Source organism: Myotis brandtii, unplaced genomic scaffold, assembly GCF_000412655.1.
Source record: "Myotis brandtii unplaced genomic scaffold, ASM41265v1 scaffold520, whole genome shotgun sequence".
Lineage (NCBI taxonomy): Eukaryota > Metazoa > Chordata > Mammalia > Chiroptera > Vespertilionidae > Myotis > Myotis brandtii.
The window spans coordinates 936,391-949,716 of NW_005369827.1; the positions used below are offsets into that span (position 1 = coordinate 936,391).

The 13,326-nt window shown below is 42.2% G+C and overlaps 1 protein-coding gene across 1 annotated transcript in view; it reads right to left on the reverse strand.

The window, feature by feature from the left end:
* The window catches only part of SMIM14 (small integral membrane protein 14), a 43,214-nt gene extending 31,534 nt beyond the window's left edge, over window positions 1-11,680 (reverse strand). The window contains exon 1 of the mRNA XM_005877447.2: window positions 11,644-11,680. Coding sequence (XP_005877509.2) covers window positions 11,644-11,665 — 22 coding nt within the window. The 5' untranslated portion in view covers window positions 11,666-11,680. The remainder of the gene's footprint in view (window positions 1-11,643) is intronic.
* Window positions 11,681-13,326: the final 1,646 nt, after the last annotated feature.

A 13,326-nucleotide genomic window follows, 5' to 3' on the forward strand; every position in this document is an offset into this window, starting at 1 on the left:
GGAGGGGCGGGGGGGGGTGGTGGCACAAAGGATGGGCCGAGACCCGCCCCTGTGCCCACCGCAGGCTTGCAGCCCACAGTTCCTTTCAAGGTGCACAAATTCGTGCACTGGGCCCCTAGTGTTAAATAATACCAAAGGCATGGGCTTGACCCTTGAAGACAACCATCTTTATTACTATCAGTTACAAAAGGCCTAAATCATAAAAATATGAAATGTGCACTGAAAAAAATTCAAAATTAAAAAAATCCAGGAGAGGAAGGAGTGAAGTAAATATGGGCACAAATGATAATTATTGAAGTTAGGTAATAGGTATAAATATATATTCCTACATAATTTTACTTTGAAAATTTCCATAACAAGTATCTAATTTATGCATCAGTATTTTCCCATTATAATTAATATGTGTGATACCAATCTGATTCTGGGCCTAAATTAAGCAACAGTTTATAGGTGATTTATTAGGCAGCATAAAGCACAAAATAAGTGGATACATTTAGATCTCTCAAACCATCCACTCCTAAACAACTCTCAACCCAGAAAAGTAGTACAATAGTGCACTCTGTATGTTGAGAGGACAAATACAATTCCCTATATCCCTCAGATCTGGGTCATTTTCTCCATCCACTACAACTAACAAACCTTTCCTGGTAGAGTTCAGCTGTAATATGTCAGTCGAGTCATCCAGTTTCTATGTGCACTGAGGGAATTTTCCAGTGTTGTTAACTAAGTTATTGTCTGCTGTTAGAACCTTACACTTCAGCTCATGCTGGGTGGGTTTAATTTACTTTATATCATTCATCACTGGGGAATCAAATTTAATTGCCTGCTTATAACTTTGGAAGGGGTGAAAAAGTAGATACTGTAGTTTTGTTACAGTGTGCTTTCTAGAATTATGCCATGGAACTACGTGTTTATATAGAGAATTGATTCCTTGGGAAATAGACTTCTTAAAAGTGGTTCTTAATTAGGCCAAACCCTCCTAGTAGGAAATAGTAAGATAGCAACATTATCAGTAATGTATATCTTTATCAGATCACTTGGAATCAGTGGCATCCCCAAAAGCACACAGAGTAAAATGAAAAATGTCAACCTTCTCATTCCTCTCTCCCCCCAATTTTTCTTCCTTTCCCCAGAGGTACCACCCCAGTTAGCAGTCTGTTCTGAATAATACCAGGTGATTTTATATGTAATCACATCCTTAGAATTATATATACACATGTATCACCCTGGTGGGTTTTATGAGTTTATATTACACATGTTCTGCAACTTGCTTTTTCCTAACGTAAAAAGCTTTAGAGAACTTTCAATACATAAAGCTCTCTCATTCTTTTTAATACTCCAAAACATGTACATACAATTTTAGCATATCTTTAGTAGAGATTACTTAGGGCCTTTCCAATTTTTTGTTAATATAATGTTATAAAAAAGTTTATGTGCCCATATTTCTGTAGAACAGGATACAACAAAATTAAATCTGTATAGATATAAAGGCGTTCATTGAAAGTCTTTAGCAATTTTAATTCTATCAACAGCACATAGTACAAATTACAAATTGTACAGCATAGTAATTGCACACAGTATCACTATTACTATCACTAATAGTGCAATTATATATGGATATATTAAAAAAAAAATTTTGTGCCCTGGCTGGGTAGATCAGCTGGTTAGAGTGTTGTCCGCATGTGCCAAGGTTGCGGGTTCGATCTCCAGTCAGGCTTTCTCTCTGTCTCTCTCCACCCCTCTAAAATCAATTTTTTAAAAAATGTTTTTGCCAGGATGTCAGGATGAAAAAATGTATTTCATTGACTTTACTTCGTAATTCTAATAAAACTGTACAGCTTTCAAGTTTATTGGTATTTATATTTCTTATTTTTGAAACTCCTTTTGTTTCACTGATTTTAGCTCTTTATACTATTGAATATTAATCCATTGTTATATCATAATAAAATTGAGAACTTTTTATAGGTTATTTTCTTGCCTTCCTTCTAGATGGCGCCAAAATCAGGTTAGTAAGCGTCTGTTTTCACACATCTTTTTACTTAACTATCTTCTCAGACTATTAGCTAAAGAGTTAATACAATTGCAAACCACAGAAAAATACATCTAAAATCCCAACAGGGAAAGTGAAAATAACAATGATAATATAACATATTATTTGGAAAGTGTTTTCATTTTCTGTAATGTTTTAACACACTGATTTCTTCCAGGAGGAATTGAAGGATAGTGACAAACCCTGAATTTACTTCAGCTCTTTTATTTTGGAGCTATTTTTTGTTGCCATAGTGGTTAAGGACTCACATGTAGGGGGGGAAAATGTCTTCCAAACCATTAAAGATTTAGGGAGAAAGTGTTTATATGTTTGTGTGTGTGAGAGTTCACTTTGGTTCCTTGTATTACAGAAGAAATATGTGGTTTGGGATATATCTTTTTAAGAAGCTATTATATTCTAAATTTCTTTTCTAAAAGAAGGTATATTTTATTAATAACTAGGGATAATAAAATTCCCAAAATATAATATAACGTAAACATATATCTCAAGATTATAACAGTAATTTTCAAACAGATTAGCTATTTTTGTAACACATTTCAAAATAGTATTTTAAAGGTGTTGTTTGTTATTGTTGTTAATCCTCACCAGAGGATATTTTCCCATTGATTTTTTCGAGAGAGTGGAAGGGAGGGGGAGAGACAGAGAGAAACATCGATGTGAGAGAGACACATCTAATTGGTTGGGTGGGGATTGAGCCTGCAACCAAGGTACATGCCTTTGGCCAGAATCAAACCCGGAACACTTCAGTCTGCAGGCCAACACTCTATCCACTGAGCCCAATGGCTTGGGCTAAAAGTGCTTTTAACACAAAATTCTTGGGAGAATCAGTCATGAATTTTTTAAAGCAAATAATCCAAACATATGATAGATTAACCCACAATAGTTCTCACATGAATTTGTAATGGAACTACCATTATATGACTTTTGCCTAAGATGGCTTTACTTGCTTATTTCTTGCTTCACCAATGACTAGTAAATTTCCTTCCAGTAGGTAAATATAACAGAAGGAAGAAAAAAATTAAAAGACTACAATAGGACTAAGAATGCTATGGTAGTGAGATTTGAATAAAAGACAAGACCATGAAGATGATTAAAAATTAAGGGCTAGTAAGCAAAATGTAAATAAATCTCAAGTGTCTCAGAGACATAAGAGTTAAAATAGCCAAGAAAGTGTATAACATTTTTTTTAAAATAGGTAAGGCCCAAGGAAAACAGTGATTCCCAAAAGAGGAACTATAGCTAATTAAGAAACTTTTTTTAAAGGTAACCGTAAGTCATCTAAAACATGCAAATTAAAATGTGAACTTTCACCTAAAAACAAAACAAAGTATAATGAAAGTTTCATCATACATTCCTAATTCTACAGTTAACTGCTACAACCCCTCCAAAATGTAATTTTTATCAGGAATTATAAAAATGTTCGTATCAATGTATGTTATATGTGGCTTGCTTTAAAATATTCCAAGACAAGGAAAGAGATACATCTTCCTTACAGAATTCCAAATACTAATAGGTTTATCTCCTCCCCCAACCTTGAATGAGGACGGTACTTAGTGACTCATTTCTAATGGGCAGAATACATAAAGAGAAGGTAACTACAGTAGAGAAACCTAGCAAACACTACCTTAACCAAAAGATTGAGGTAAACATCATTAGTGATGTTATGTTCATATCATGTACTCTTTGATATGATGTGATGAGAAGGGCACTTCACCTCTGTGGTATTCTTCTCAAAAACCATAACACCAAGTCAAATTGAGAAAAATCATCAAACCCTAATTGAGGAGAATTCTACATTTAACCAATGGGCCTCAAAAGTGCAAGGGCATCAAAAACAAGGAAGGCCTACAAAACTATCACAGACCAGAGGAGTTACAAAGCACACCAATACTACTTCCAGGTGATCCTAGAAAAGTCTTTATCTATATACTAGAGGTCCAGTGCACGAAATTCATGCACAGGGGTAGGAGGTGGGGAGAGGGGGGTCCCTCAGCCCGGCCTGCACCCTCTCTAATCTGGGACCCCTCGGGGGATGTCCGACATCCCTCTTGCAATCTGGGACCGCTGGCTCCTAACCACTCACCTGCCTGCCTGCCTGCCTGATTGCCCTAAATGCCTCCACCTGCCTGCCTGATGCCCCTAACTGCTCCCCTGCCAGCCTGATCACCCTAACTGCTCCCCTGCTGGCCTGATCACCCCTAACTGCTCTCCCCTGCCAGCCTGATCACCCCTAATCGGCTCTGCCTGCCTGCCCGATGCCCCTAACCACTCTCCCCTGCCGGCCTGATTGCCCCTAACTGCCTCTGCCTCACCACCATGGCTTTGTCTGGAAGGATGTCTCGAAGACGTCCAGTCTATCCGGTCTAATTAGTATATTACCCTTTTATTAGTATAGATATAAAGCCCTTGCTGGCACCAATCGCACGGGTGTGTTTCAATCTGTCATTGTTGATCGTGAATTTGGTTGACACTTCTATTATAAAGGGCAAATAATGATATTAAAATATTTCTTCTAATTAATTTCCTTTCAATGTGCACAAATTTATGCACCAGGCCACTAGTAAATGATAAAAAGAAATAAGATTACTACTGACATTTTACTTAAGTCAGTAATACTGGGTAATGTACCATTATCATCCATTGTTCTCCAGAAACTTCTGGAGATTGCCCTCACTGTGATTCTACCAAGAGACTTAGAAATTAATTTTTATTTGAGGGAGAGGTAGGCATTTCTGTCCTTCCATGCAAGCATTCAATCCCTTTACATTTTATGACTTGGAGTCTCTGGTCCCTGCTGCCGAAGCTCCACTGTGGTGCCAACATAAACTGAATGCAAGACTGGAAAAGGTCTTTTCCTTTCTTTTAAAAAAAATCCTCCAATTCCCACCTCAAAATATAACAAAATGGCAGCTTATCCTGTACACACCTCCGATCCATTCCTTACTAAGAAAAAGAGAAACAATCAGTTCTAAGAACCCAAAATCTGATTTGTCAACATGATTCCTCCTTTATTTTTTTCAGAGTTGAATAATAAAAATATGTACCCTTATTTAACCTCCTCACTTTTTTTTCCAATCTCTAGTTTCCTCTCTTCAATAAAGGTTAGTTCCCTGCTCCTAGTTCCAAGAGCAACATTACTAAGAAATTCATTTCCATCATAAGCAATGAATCATAGAATCAGTATGCTCAATGTGAAATTCTTGTGGTTAAGGGAGAAAATATGTAGAATTACTATATGTCCAAAATTTAAACCTACATTATTCTTTATTAATTATTCTACATTAAAATGATTATACTGATTCTGTTAAGGTAATCAGATGATGTGTTTTCTCCTTGTTTTCTTAATTGTGTATACTACATTTTACTTTATGAATCAAATTATATATAGGGTGTGGTAAAAGTAGGTTTACAATTGTGAGTACACAAAACAGCTTATTCTTGTATTGCTATTTATTAACTACTAGAGGCCCAGTGCATGAAATTCATGCGGGGGGGGGGGCTGTCCCTCAGCCCAGCCTGCACCCTCTCCAATCTGGGACCCCTTGGGGTATGTCCGACTGCTGGTTTAGGCCCGATCCCACACCTAAACTGGCAGTCGAACATCCCTCTCACAATCTGGGACTGTTGGCTCCTAACCGCTCACCTGCCTGCCTGCCTGATTGCCCCTAACCGCTTCTGCCTGCCAGCCTGATCACCCACTAACCGCTCCCCTGCTGGCCTGATCACCCTCACTGCCCTCCCCTGCCAGCCCGATTGCCCCCAACTGCCCTCCCCTGCCGGCCCGATCACCCCCAACTGCCCTCCCCTGCCGGCCCGATCACCCCCAACTGCCCTCCCCTGCTGGCCATCTTGTGACAACATGAGGGGGGCCAACACGCGGCAGCCATCTTGTGATGAAATCGCGCGCGGGCGTGATGCCACCTAGGCTTTTATTATATAGGATTGTACTATTTCCATATTAACAACTCTAGACTTACTTTTTCCCCACCCTTTATTTACATGAGTATGTAAATTTATAAATATGTGTAAACATGTATACATGTAAACAAAAGGTTCTACACAAAGTAAATACTAAAGGTTGATGCCCAAACTTCCACACATGAAAACTTAAACATAAATTTTTACATATGGAGAGACGCTTGCAAATGGTCTAAAACATTAAGGACTTAGTATTTAAAAATAATTTAGAATTGGTTGCCTCTGGAAAGGGGCTAGGACACAGAAGTAGTAATGAAACATTTCACTGCACACCATTTGTATCTGAACTACTTATTAACTTTTTAAAAGAACAACTTTTTATTTTTTTCTTTCTCTCTCTCTCTCTCTTTTTTTTTTTTTTTTTAGAGACGGGGTCTCGCTATGCTGCCCAGGCTGGAGTGCAGTGGCTATTCACAGGCTCGATCCCACTGCTCACCAGCACCGGAGCTTTGACCTGCTCCATTTCCAACCTGGGCTGGTTTACGCCTCCTTAGGCAACCTGGTGGTCCCCCACTCCCAGGAGATCACCATATTGATGCCGAACTTAGGACGGACACCCGATGGGCATAGCGCACTATAGCCCAGAACTCCTCAGCTCAAGCGATCTGCCAGCCTCAGCCTCCCGAGTAGCTGGACTACAGGCGTGCGTCACCGCACTGGCAAGAACAACTTCTAAAGCAAGCTTTCTATTCCCCCTACCAGAAGGGACAAATAATTACATTTAAATTTTCTCTTGTACAGAATATGATAAATTATCTTAACCCTCTATCTGAACCTCATTCCTGACTCAATTTGTTGGCTAGAGGTAATATGGTAAAGTAGATATCTTCAAAACTCTCTAAGTAAATGTGTAATAAAATGAACCAAATCTCATCATCAATGAGAAATGACCAAATATAAAGACCATACAATGGAAACTTCTGAAGTCAGCCTTTGCCCTAAATCTGAGGTAATCATTCTTTGCAAAATCAATTTTCAAAGTGTTAGGTCTGACCAAATAATCAAATCAATAACCCCTTCCCTGGGAAACTGACCTTTATTGATTTCAGAGAGGGAGAGGAAGAGAAAGCTAGAAGCATCAATGATGAGAGAGGATCATTGATTGGCTGCCTCCTGCATGCACCCTACCAGGGATAGAGCCCACAACCTGGGCATTGCCCTTGACAAGAATTGAACCCAGAACCCTTCAGTCTACAGGCCGATGCTGTATCCACTGAGCCAAATCCGCTAGGGTGGAAACTGACCTTTAGATCATTTCGCAACCGACATTCCCTTTCACTTAGATCACATTCCATTTGCTAAGATCAGTATCTTTCCCCTCTGGACTTGCCCAAAATCCAGCCAGAAAAAGCCTGCCTGGAGTCCTTTAAAATCTCTGACTCCCAGTCCATGGGTGCTGCCGCCATTTTGGGGCTCAGCCCATCTGGTCTCCAGATGACCTAATAAATTTATAATCCCTTACCACTTTGGCCTGATGCATTTCTCCTTCGGCGACCCTAATATTTGGTGCCGAAAACCCAGGGGGTCCCACGGAGAAGGGGAGCCATCACCCAGGCTGCAGTCACCCAGAGTTTGCTACTCAGAGAGCAGTAGGCAGCGGCTGCTCGACCTGGGCTTACCTCCAAATCCTACTCGGGTGACATGATCGTCAGCCTCAATTAGGCCTCCCTCACTTATAGCCCTCCCGAACCAGGCGAGGAGGATGCGGGATGGGGAACCCTCCTTCCCATTGCTGATCCCCCCTTCCCTGCACTCAACACCAGCTCATTTCATCTCCGGTAAATAACAATTAGATCACCCTTTGGATTTCTGATTTGCTGTTTTCCGTCTCAGGCAAAGGTCCCACAGTCTTCCTCACCTCGGGAACGCCCGCCACACGGATCAGACTGTCTTCCTCTCTCTCTGGAGCCCCAGTAGCCGGTGGGGACGCCCTCCTGGCTTCCCGGGTCTCCCTTTGTGGCTTACATCCTCTTCCTAATTACACCATGGGGAACTGTTTTTCTGTCCCCCCTCCTCCCAAAAAACACTTCTCTGGGATGTCTCCTCCGTAATCTTAACACACTCGGCCTTTCCACGGAGGTCTCACGAAAGCACCTTATCTTCTATTGTAATACTGCCTGGCCACAATATAAATTAGACAGTGACTCACTGGCCCGAGAATGGAACTTTCGATTTTAAGTCTCTGGGACTTAGACAATTTCTGTCACCGCAATGGGAAATGGTCAGAGATCCCCTACACTCCGCAATCATCCTTCTCTCTGTCAAACTTGCTCTACTTATCAAGTCCTACTTCTCCACTCAAAGCCCCTTTCTGCTGGACCTTTCCACCCTGAGGCTTCTGATCCTTCCTTCTCCGACCAGTCAGGTCGCTCAAACCCTCCCTTGGACCCTTCCCATCACCTGCTTCTCTGTTCCCCTATGGGTCCCCCGAATCCACCTTATGTCCCTCCTCCGACTGCCCCGCTGTCTTCGGACTCCATCTCTTTGTCCACCTCCTCAGCCTTCTTACCGAGCCCCCTTCTGACTCATTCCAAGGTAACCCAGCCTCCAGCTCCCGTCCTACCCCCCCGAGAGGTAGCCTGAGTACTGTCTGAGTACACATTTTCCATGTCCAACCTCGCACAGATTGAGAGATGTCTTGGGTCTTTTTCCACTGACCTGACCACCTTTAATAAGGAATTTGGGTACCTGACCCCACCCTATGACCTGACCTGGCACAACATCTACGTCATCCTGTCCTCTCTAACCCCAGAGGAGGAGGAGCACCTCTGGCTAGCAGCTCAGGACTATGCCGATGCCCTCCATAGACAGGACGCGGCGGCAAACCACGCTGGTGCTGATGCGGTCCCCTAAACTGACCCAAGATGGAACTATCAGGTCAATTCTCCAGGGCGCCGGCTCCGTATCCATGATCACCTGTTTCATTGCCAGACTTAAAAAGGCTGCCTATAAGGCAGTCAACTATGACAAACTTAACAAGATCACTCAAGGTTCTGACAAAAACCCAGCTCTCTTCCTCTCCCGTCTCACAGAGGCCTTGCAGAAATTACCACCTTAGACCCCACCTTCCCAGAGGGAACCCTTCTTCTGAACACCCATTTTATATTGCAATCAGCCCCTGACATACACCACAAGCCTTGAAAAATAGACACAGATCCACAAACCCTTCAAAGAGACCTCGTAACCTGGCCTTCAAAGTCAAAACAAAGACAAGATCAGACCAAGACTGAGGCCAGAAGGAGGCCTTTCAGCTCCTAGCCACTACTCTCACAACCCCAAACGAAGTGCTGGTCCTCCAACCAAGGGAGGGGCTAAGCCTCCTCCGGGCCAATGCTTCAAATGCGACACAGGGCCAAGTCCTGCCCAAACCTGAGACCCTCACCTGGGCCCCGTCCAAGGTGTGGAAGGGAAGGCCACTGCAGATCAGACTACAGTCTGGCCTCTCCAGGTCAGACCTCAGCCAGTCCAGCAAAGCCGCCCTCTGGATCTCCTGGGAATGGCCACCAAAGACTGAAGCTGCCCAGGCCCTGATAGGGCCTCACAGACTTACATCACTAGGACAGAGCCTCAGGTAATGATTGTGGTGGCAGGTAAGCCGATCTCCTTTTTAATTGACACCAGGGCCACTTATTCTGCCCTCCCCAAATTCACTGGGACCCTTGTCCTCTCCTCAGTCTCGGTTATGGGGGTTGACAGATTAGTCTCACAGCCATTAACGACCTCACCTCTACACTGCATCTTACTAAATACCCGCTTTATCCCCTCTTTTCTCATTCTATCCCAGTGCCCAACAGGGCTACCATGCATCCCCCCCATAAAGCCCAGTTGTCCCAAACCACAGTCACCTACCTCATTCCACTCTCACCCCACAAAGTTGAACCATTATCTTAGGCCATAAACGCCTTATCTCCTCCATGACTATCCCCTCCTCTAGACAAAATATAGTTTCCTTTCTCGGGCTCACTGGGTACTTTCTCATCTGGGTTCCCAACTTTGGTCTTCTCGCAAGGCCCCTCTATGATGCGTGAGGAAGGGACCACACACTGAGCCTTTAGATCCCAAGGCCAGCATTCTCATCCCCTTTAATGCTCTAAAAAACTGCTCTCACCTCAGAGCCTTCTCATCCCCCCTTTCCAAAGAACAACTTTCTTTACTGTAAAACTGCAAACACTTACTTAACAGTCTTGCTACTATCAGAAGCTGAACTCATTATCACCAGAACCTTAGCATGTTATCTCTAAGGAAAATGTGGCAGTTTTAAACCCAAGTAGCTGGCGGCCTGGAAACTACAGTCCTAGAACAGGCTGTGGTGCCTGCTTGTCCCCCATCCCCGCCCCACCTTTTCTCCAGCCTCATATGCCTATACATAATTTTCCAAAGTCTTTGGTAACTTAAAAGCTTTGAAGCATTGCTGGGTTAAATGACATACATCTAAATATAGCAAGTTTTAAGTTCACCTGATTTTACCTTTTGTTAAAGAAAATCCATAAAGTAGATTTGGAACTGTTAATGTAAATGTGCTTTGTTAAAGGTGTGTTTCTTGAAAGTGAGTGTGTTCATAAATGTCAATCTAAGAAATGCTGGTTGTTTACTTTTTGGTTATCATTGGAGAATTAAGGTTTCTAAGAGTTAAGAATTATAATTAAATTGGAAAGAAATTGTATGGGTTTGGTAATAGAAGGCATGAGGCATAGATACGCATTATAAAGGAAAAAGAAAGTACGTTAAAATTGTAAGAAAGTTTGTGAAAGTTGTAAAAAGGTTTATAAAAATTATAGAAGGTTTGTAGGGAGAAATGTTAAAGGGAAGTAATATAAATGACACAGGCCAGTAAGCCAGGACAAGCAGAATAGGGAAACTGAGATAATTAAACAGCAGTTTGCATCCATCTAGAAAATCTAGATGCCAAGCAATCTGCAATCATCTAGTAAATCCTATCTTCCCTAAACCAAGGACAGTTAAGACATTTACGGTTTGACCCTAGCCGTTTTGGCTCAGTGGATACAGCATCAGCCTGCAGACCGAAGGGTTCGATTCCAGTCAAGAGCATGTACTTCGTTTGCAGGCTCAATCCCAGGCCACAAGTCCGGGCTATGCAGGAGGCAACCAATGGATATCTCTCTCTCACATCAATGTTTCCCTCTCTCTAAAAATCAATGGGAATATATCCTCTGGTGAGGATTAACAACAACAAAGAAAGAGTAAATAATTTGCATTTTTCCTCCCCAACCACAGGGTTAATAGCTTAAATCAACCTATTCAGGGAGACAGATAGTAGAAATCCAATTAGTGCCATTTGCCAACCACACCCAAATACAAATAAAGTTAAGAGAATAAACCTTATTTTGGTATATTAAAACAGTTTAATAAATTATGAATTTTTCTCCCTACCTTATCCCTCTAGAATTTGGCAATTCTTAATGAGTGAATCATGGCAATACGCTTCTTTGCATGAATTCAATAAGACCACTTTCCAATTGTTGTTTTATTAACCAAGTTTTTGACTGGAATGTCATGCCTGAAAAAAATGTGCCTGGATTCAGGGCACCACAAGAAAGCACTCTCAAAACTGATTGAAGCCAGTCAAAAGCCACTTGCAAGAAAAAGCCTGGTACCTTGCTTGATCACGTGGTTCATAACAGTCTTTTCAGTCTGGCCTAGTCAGGGATGCCGCCCAAAAATTAACAGAAAGAGCCGAAAAGATTAGAGAACATTAATCAAATTCATGGGACTACTGGCTAAAGAATATAAATTGGACCACTTTTGAACCTTCACCAACCAGTCTCTCAGGGAAATCATGTTGTTACAACCCCTCACTCCAACCATGAGGAATCTATACAGTGTTCCAGCCAACTACAATCAAAGTCCATCTGCTTATGATCTCAATGACCACCCTCAGCAGGAAGTACAGAAGAAATGACCTCTGACCCTATTCCATAAAATCAAAAGGCTGGAATAGGTCTGATCAAATAATTGACACCCCCTGTCCCATGAAACTGACCTTTAGATCATTTCACAACCAACATTCCCTTTCACTTAGACCACATTCCATTTGCTAAGACCAGTACCTTCCCCTCTGGACTTGCTCAGAATCCGGACCCACCCAGAGAATTCTCCGCTGAGAAAAAGCCTGCCTAGAGTCCTTTAAAATCTCTGACTCCCTGTCCCTGGGTGCTGGTGCCATTTTGGGGCTCAGCACATCTGGTCTCCAGATGACCTAATCTATAATAATAAAAGCTAATTAGACCGGACAGCCGAACGTCCTTCCGGACAAAGCCACGGTGACTGCGAGGGCCAAGGGCAGGCAGCCACTTCGGCCAGCAGCAGCAGCAGCAGCAACGGCGGGGTGACGGGGGCGGCACCTTCCCCTAATTGGCCCAGCCGCCTCCAGCAGAGAGAGGCCAGAGTGCGGCTTAGGACATCCTAAGCCGCCGGTAGGACATCCCCTGAGGGCTCCCGGACTGTGAGAGGGTGCAGGCTGGGCTGAGGGACCCCCTCCAGTGCACGAATTTTCGTGCACCAGGCCTCTAGTAAATTTATAATCCCTTACCACTTTGACCTCATGCGTTCCTCCTTCAGAGACCCTAACACAAATTGTACCTTTCCCTTCCCCTATTCACCCTCTGCTGGAAGCTTTAACAATTAAGAGAATCAAAATAGTAAAACAACAGTGTACATAGCAACTATTAATGTTCCTATAATGTTTTATCAAATTGAGTTTAAAATAAAGGCAAATGGTAATACATTTTAAAATTCATTTTTAAAATACACATCAAACAGATGGAAAAAAACAAGGGCTAACACAGGTTTTGTTTTAGGTTTTTTCCCAAGGCACATCCAGAACCAAAGACACTGGATGCATACTATAGCTGGGATGGCAAACAGAAAAAAGGTGAAGAAGGATAAGAGATAATAAATATTACAACCCAACCCTAACTGGTTTGGCTCAATGGCTAGAGCATCTGCCTGCGAAATGCTCTATCGATTCCGGTCAAGGGCATGTACCTTGGTTGCGGGCACATCCCCAGTTGGAGGTGTGCAGGGAGGCAGCTGATCAATGCTTCTCTCTCATCGTTGTTTCTAACTCTCTATCCCTCTCCCTTCCTCTCTATAAAAAAAATAAATAAAATGTATTAAAAAAATATTACAACCCAGTAAATAAGATATCAGTTCTTCTTTCTAGAACTTTCTGAACATCCCAACCATAATTCCACCTCTAAGGTTCTATTTAAAAAAATCTAAGATGTACAAAAGTGGTTATCATAGTTTTATAATAGTAAAAAACAGGAACAGAAGGA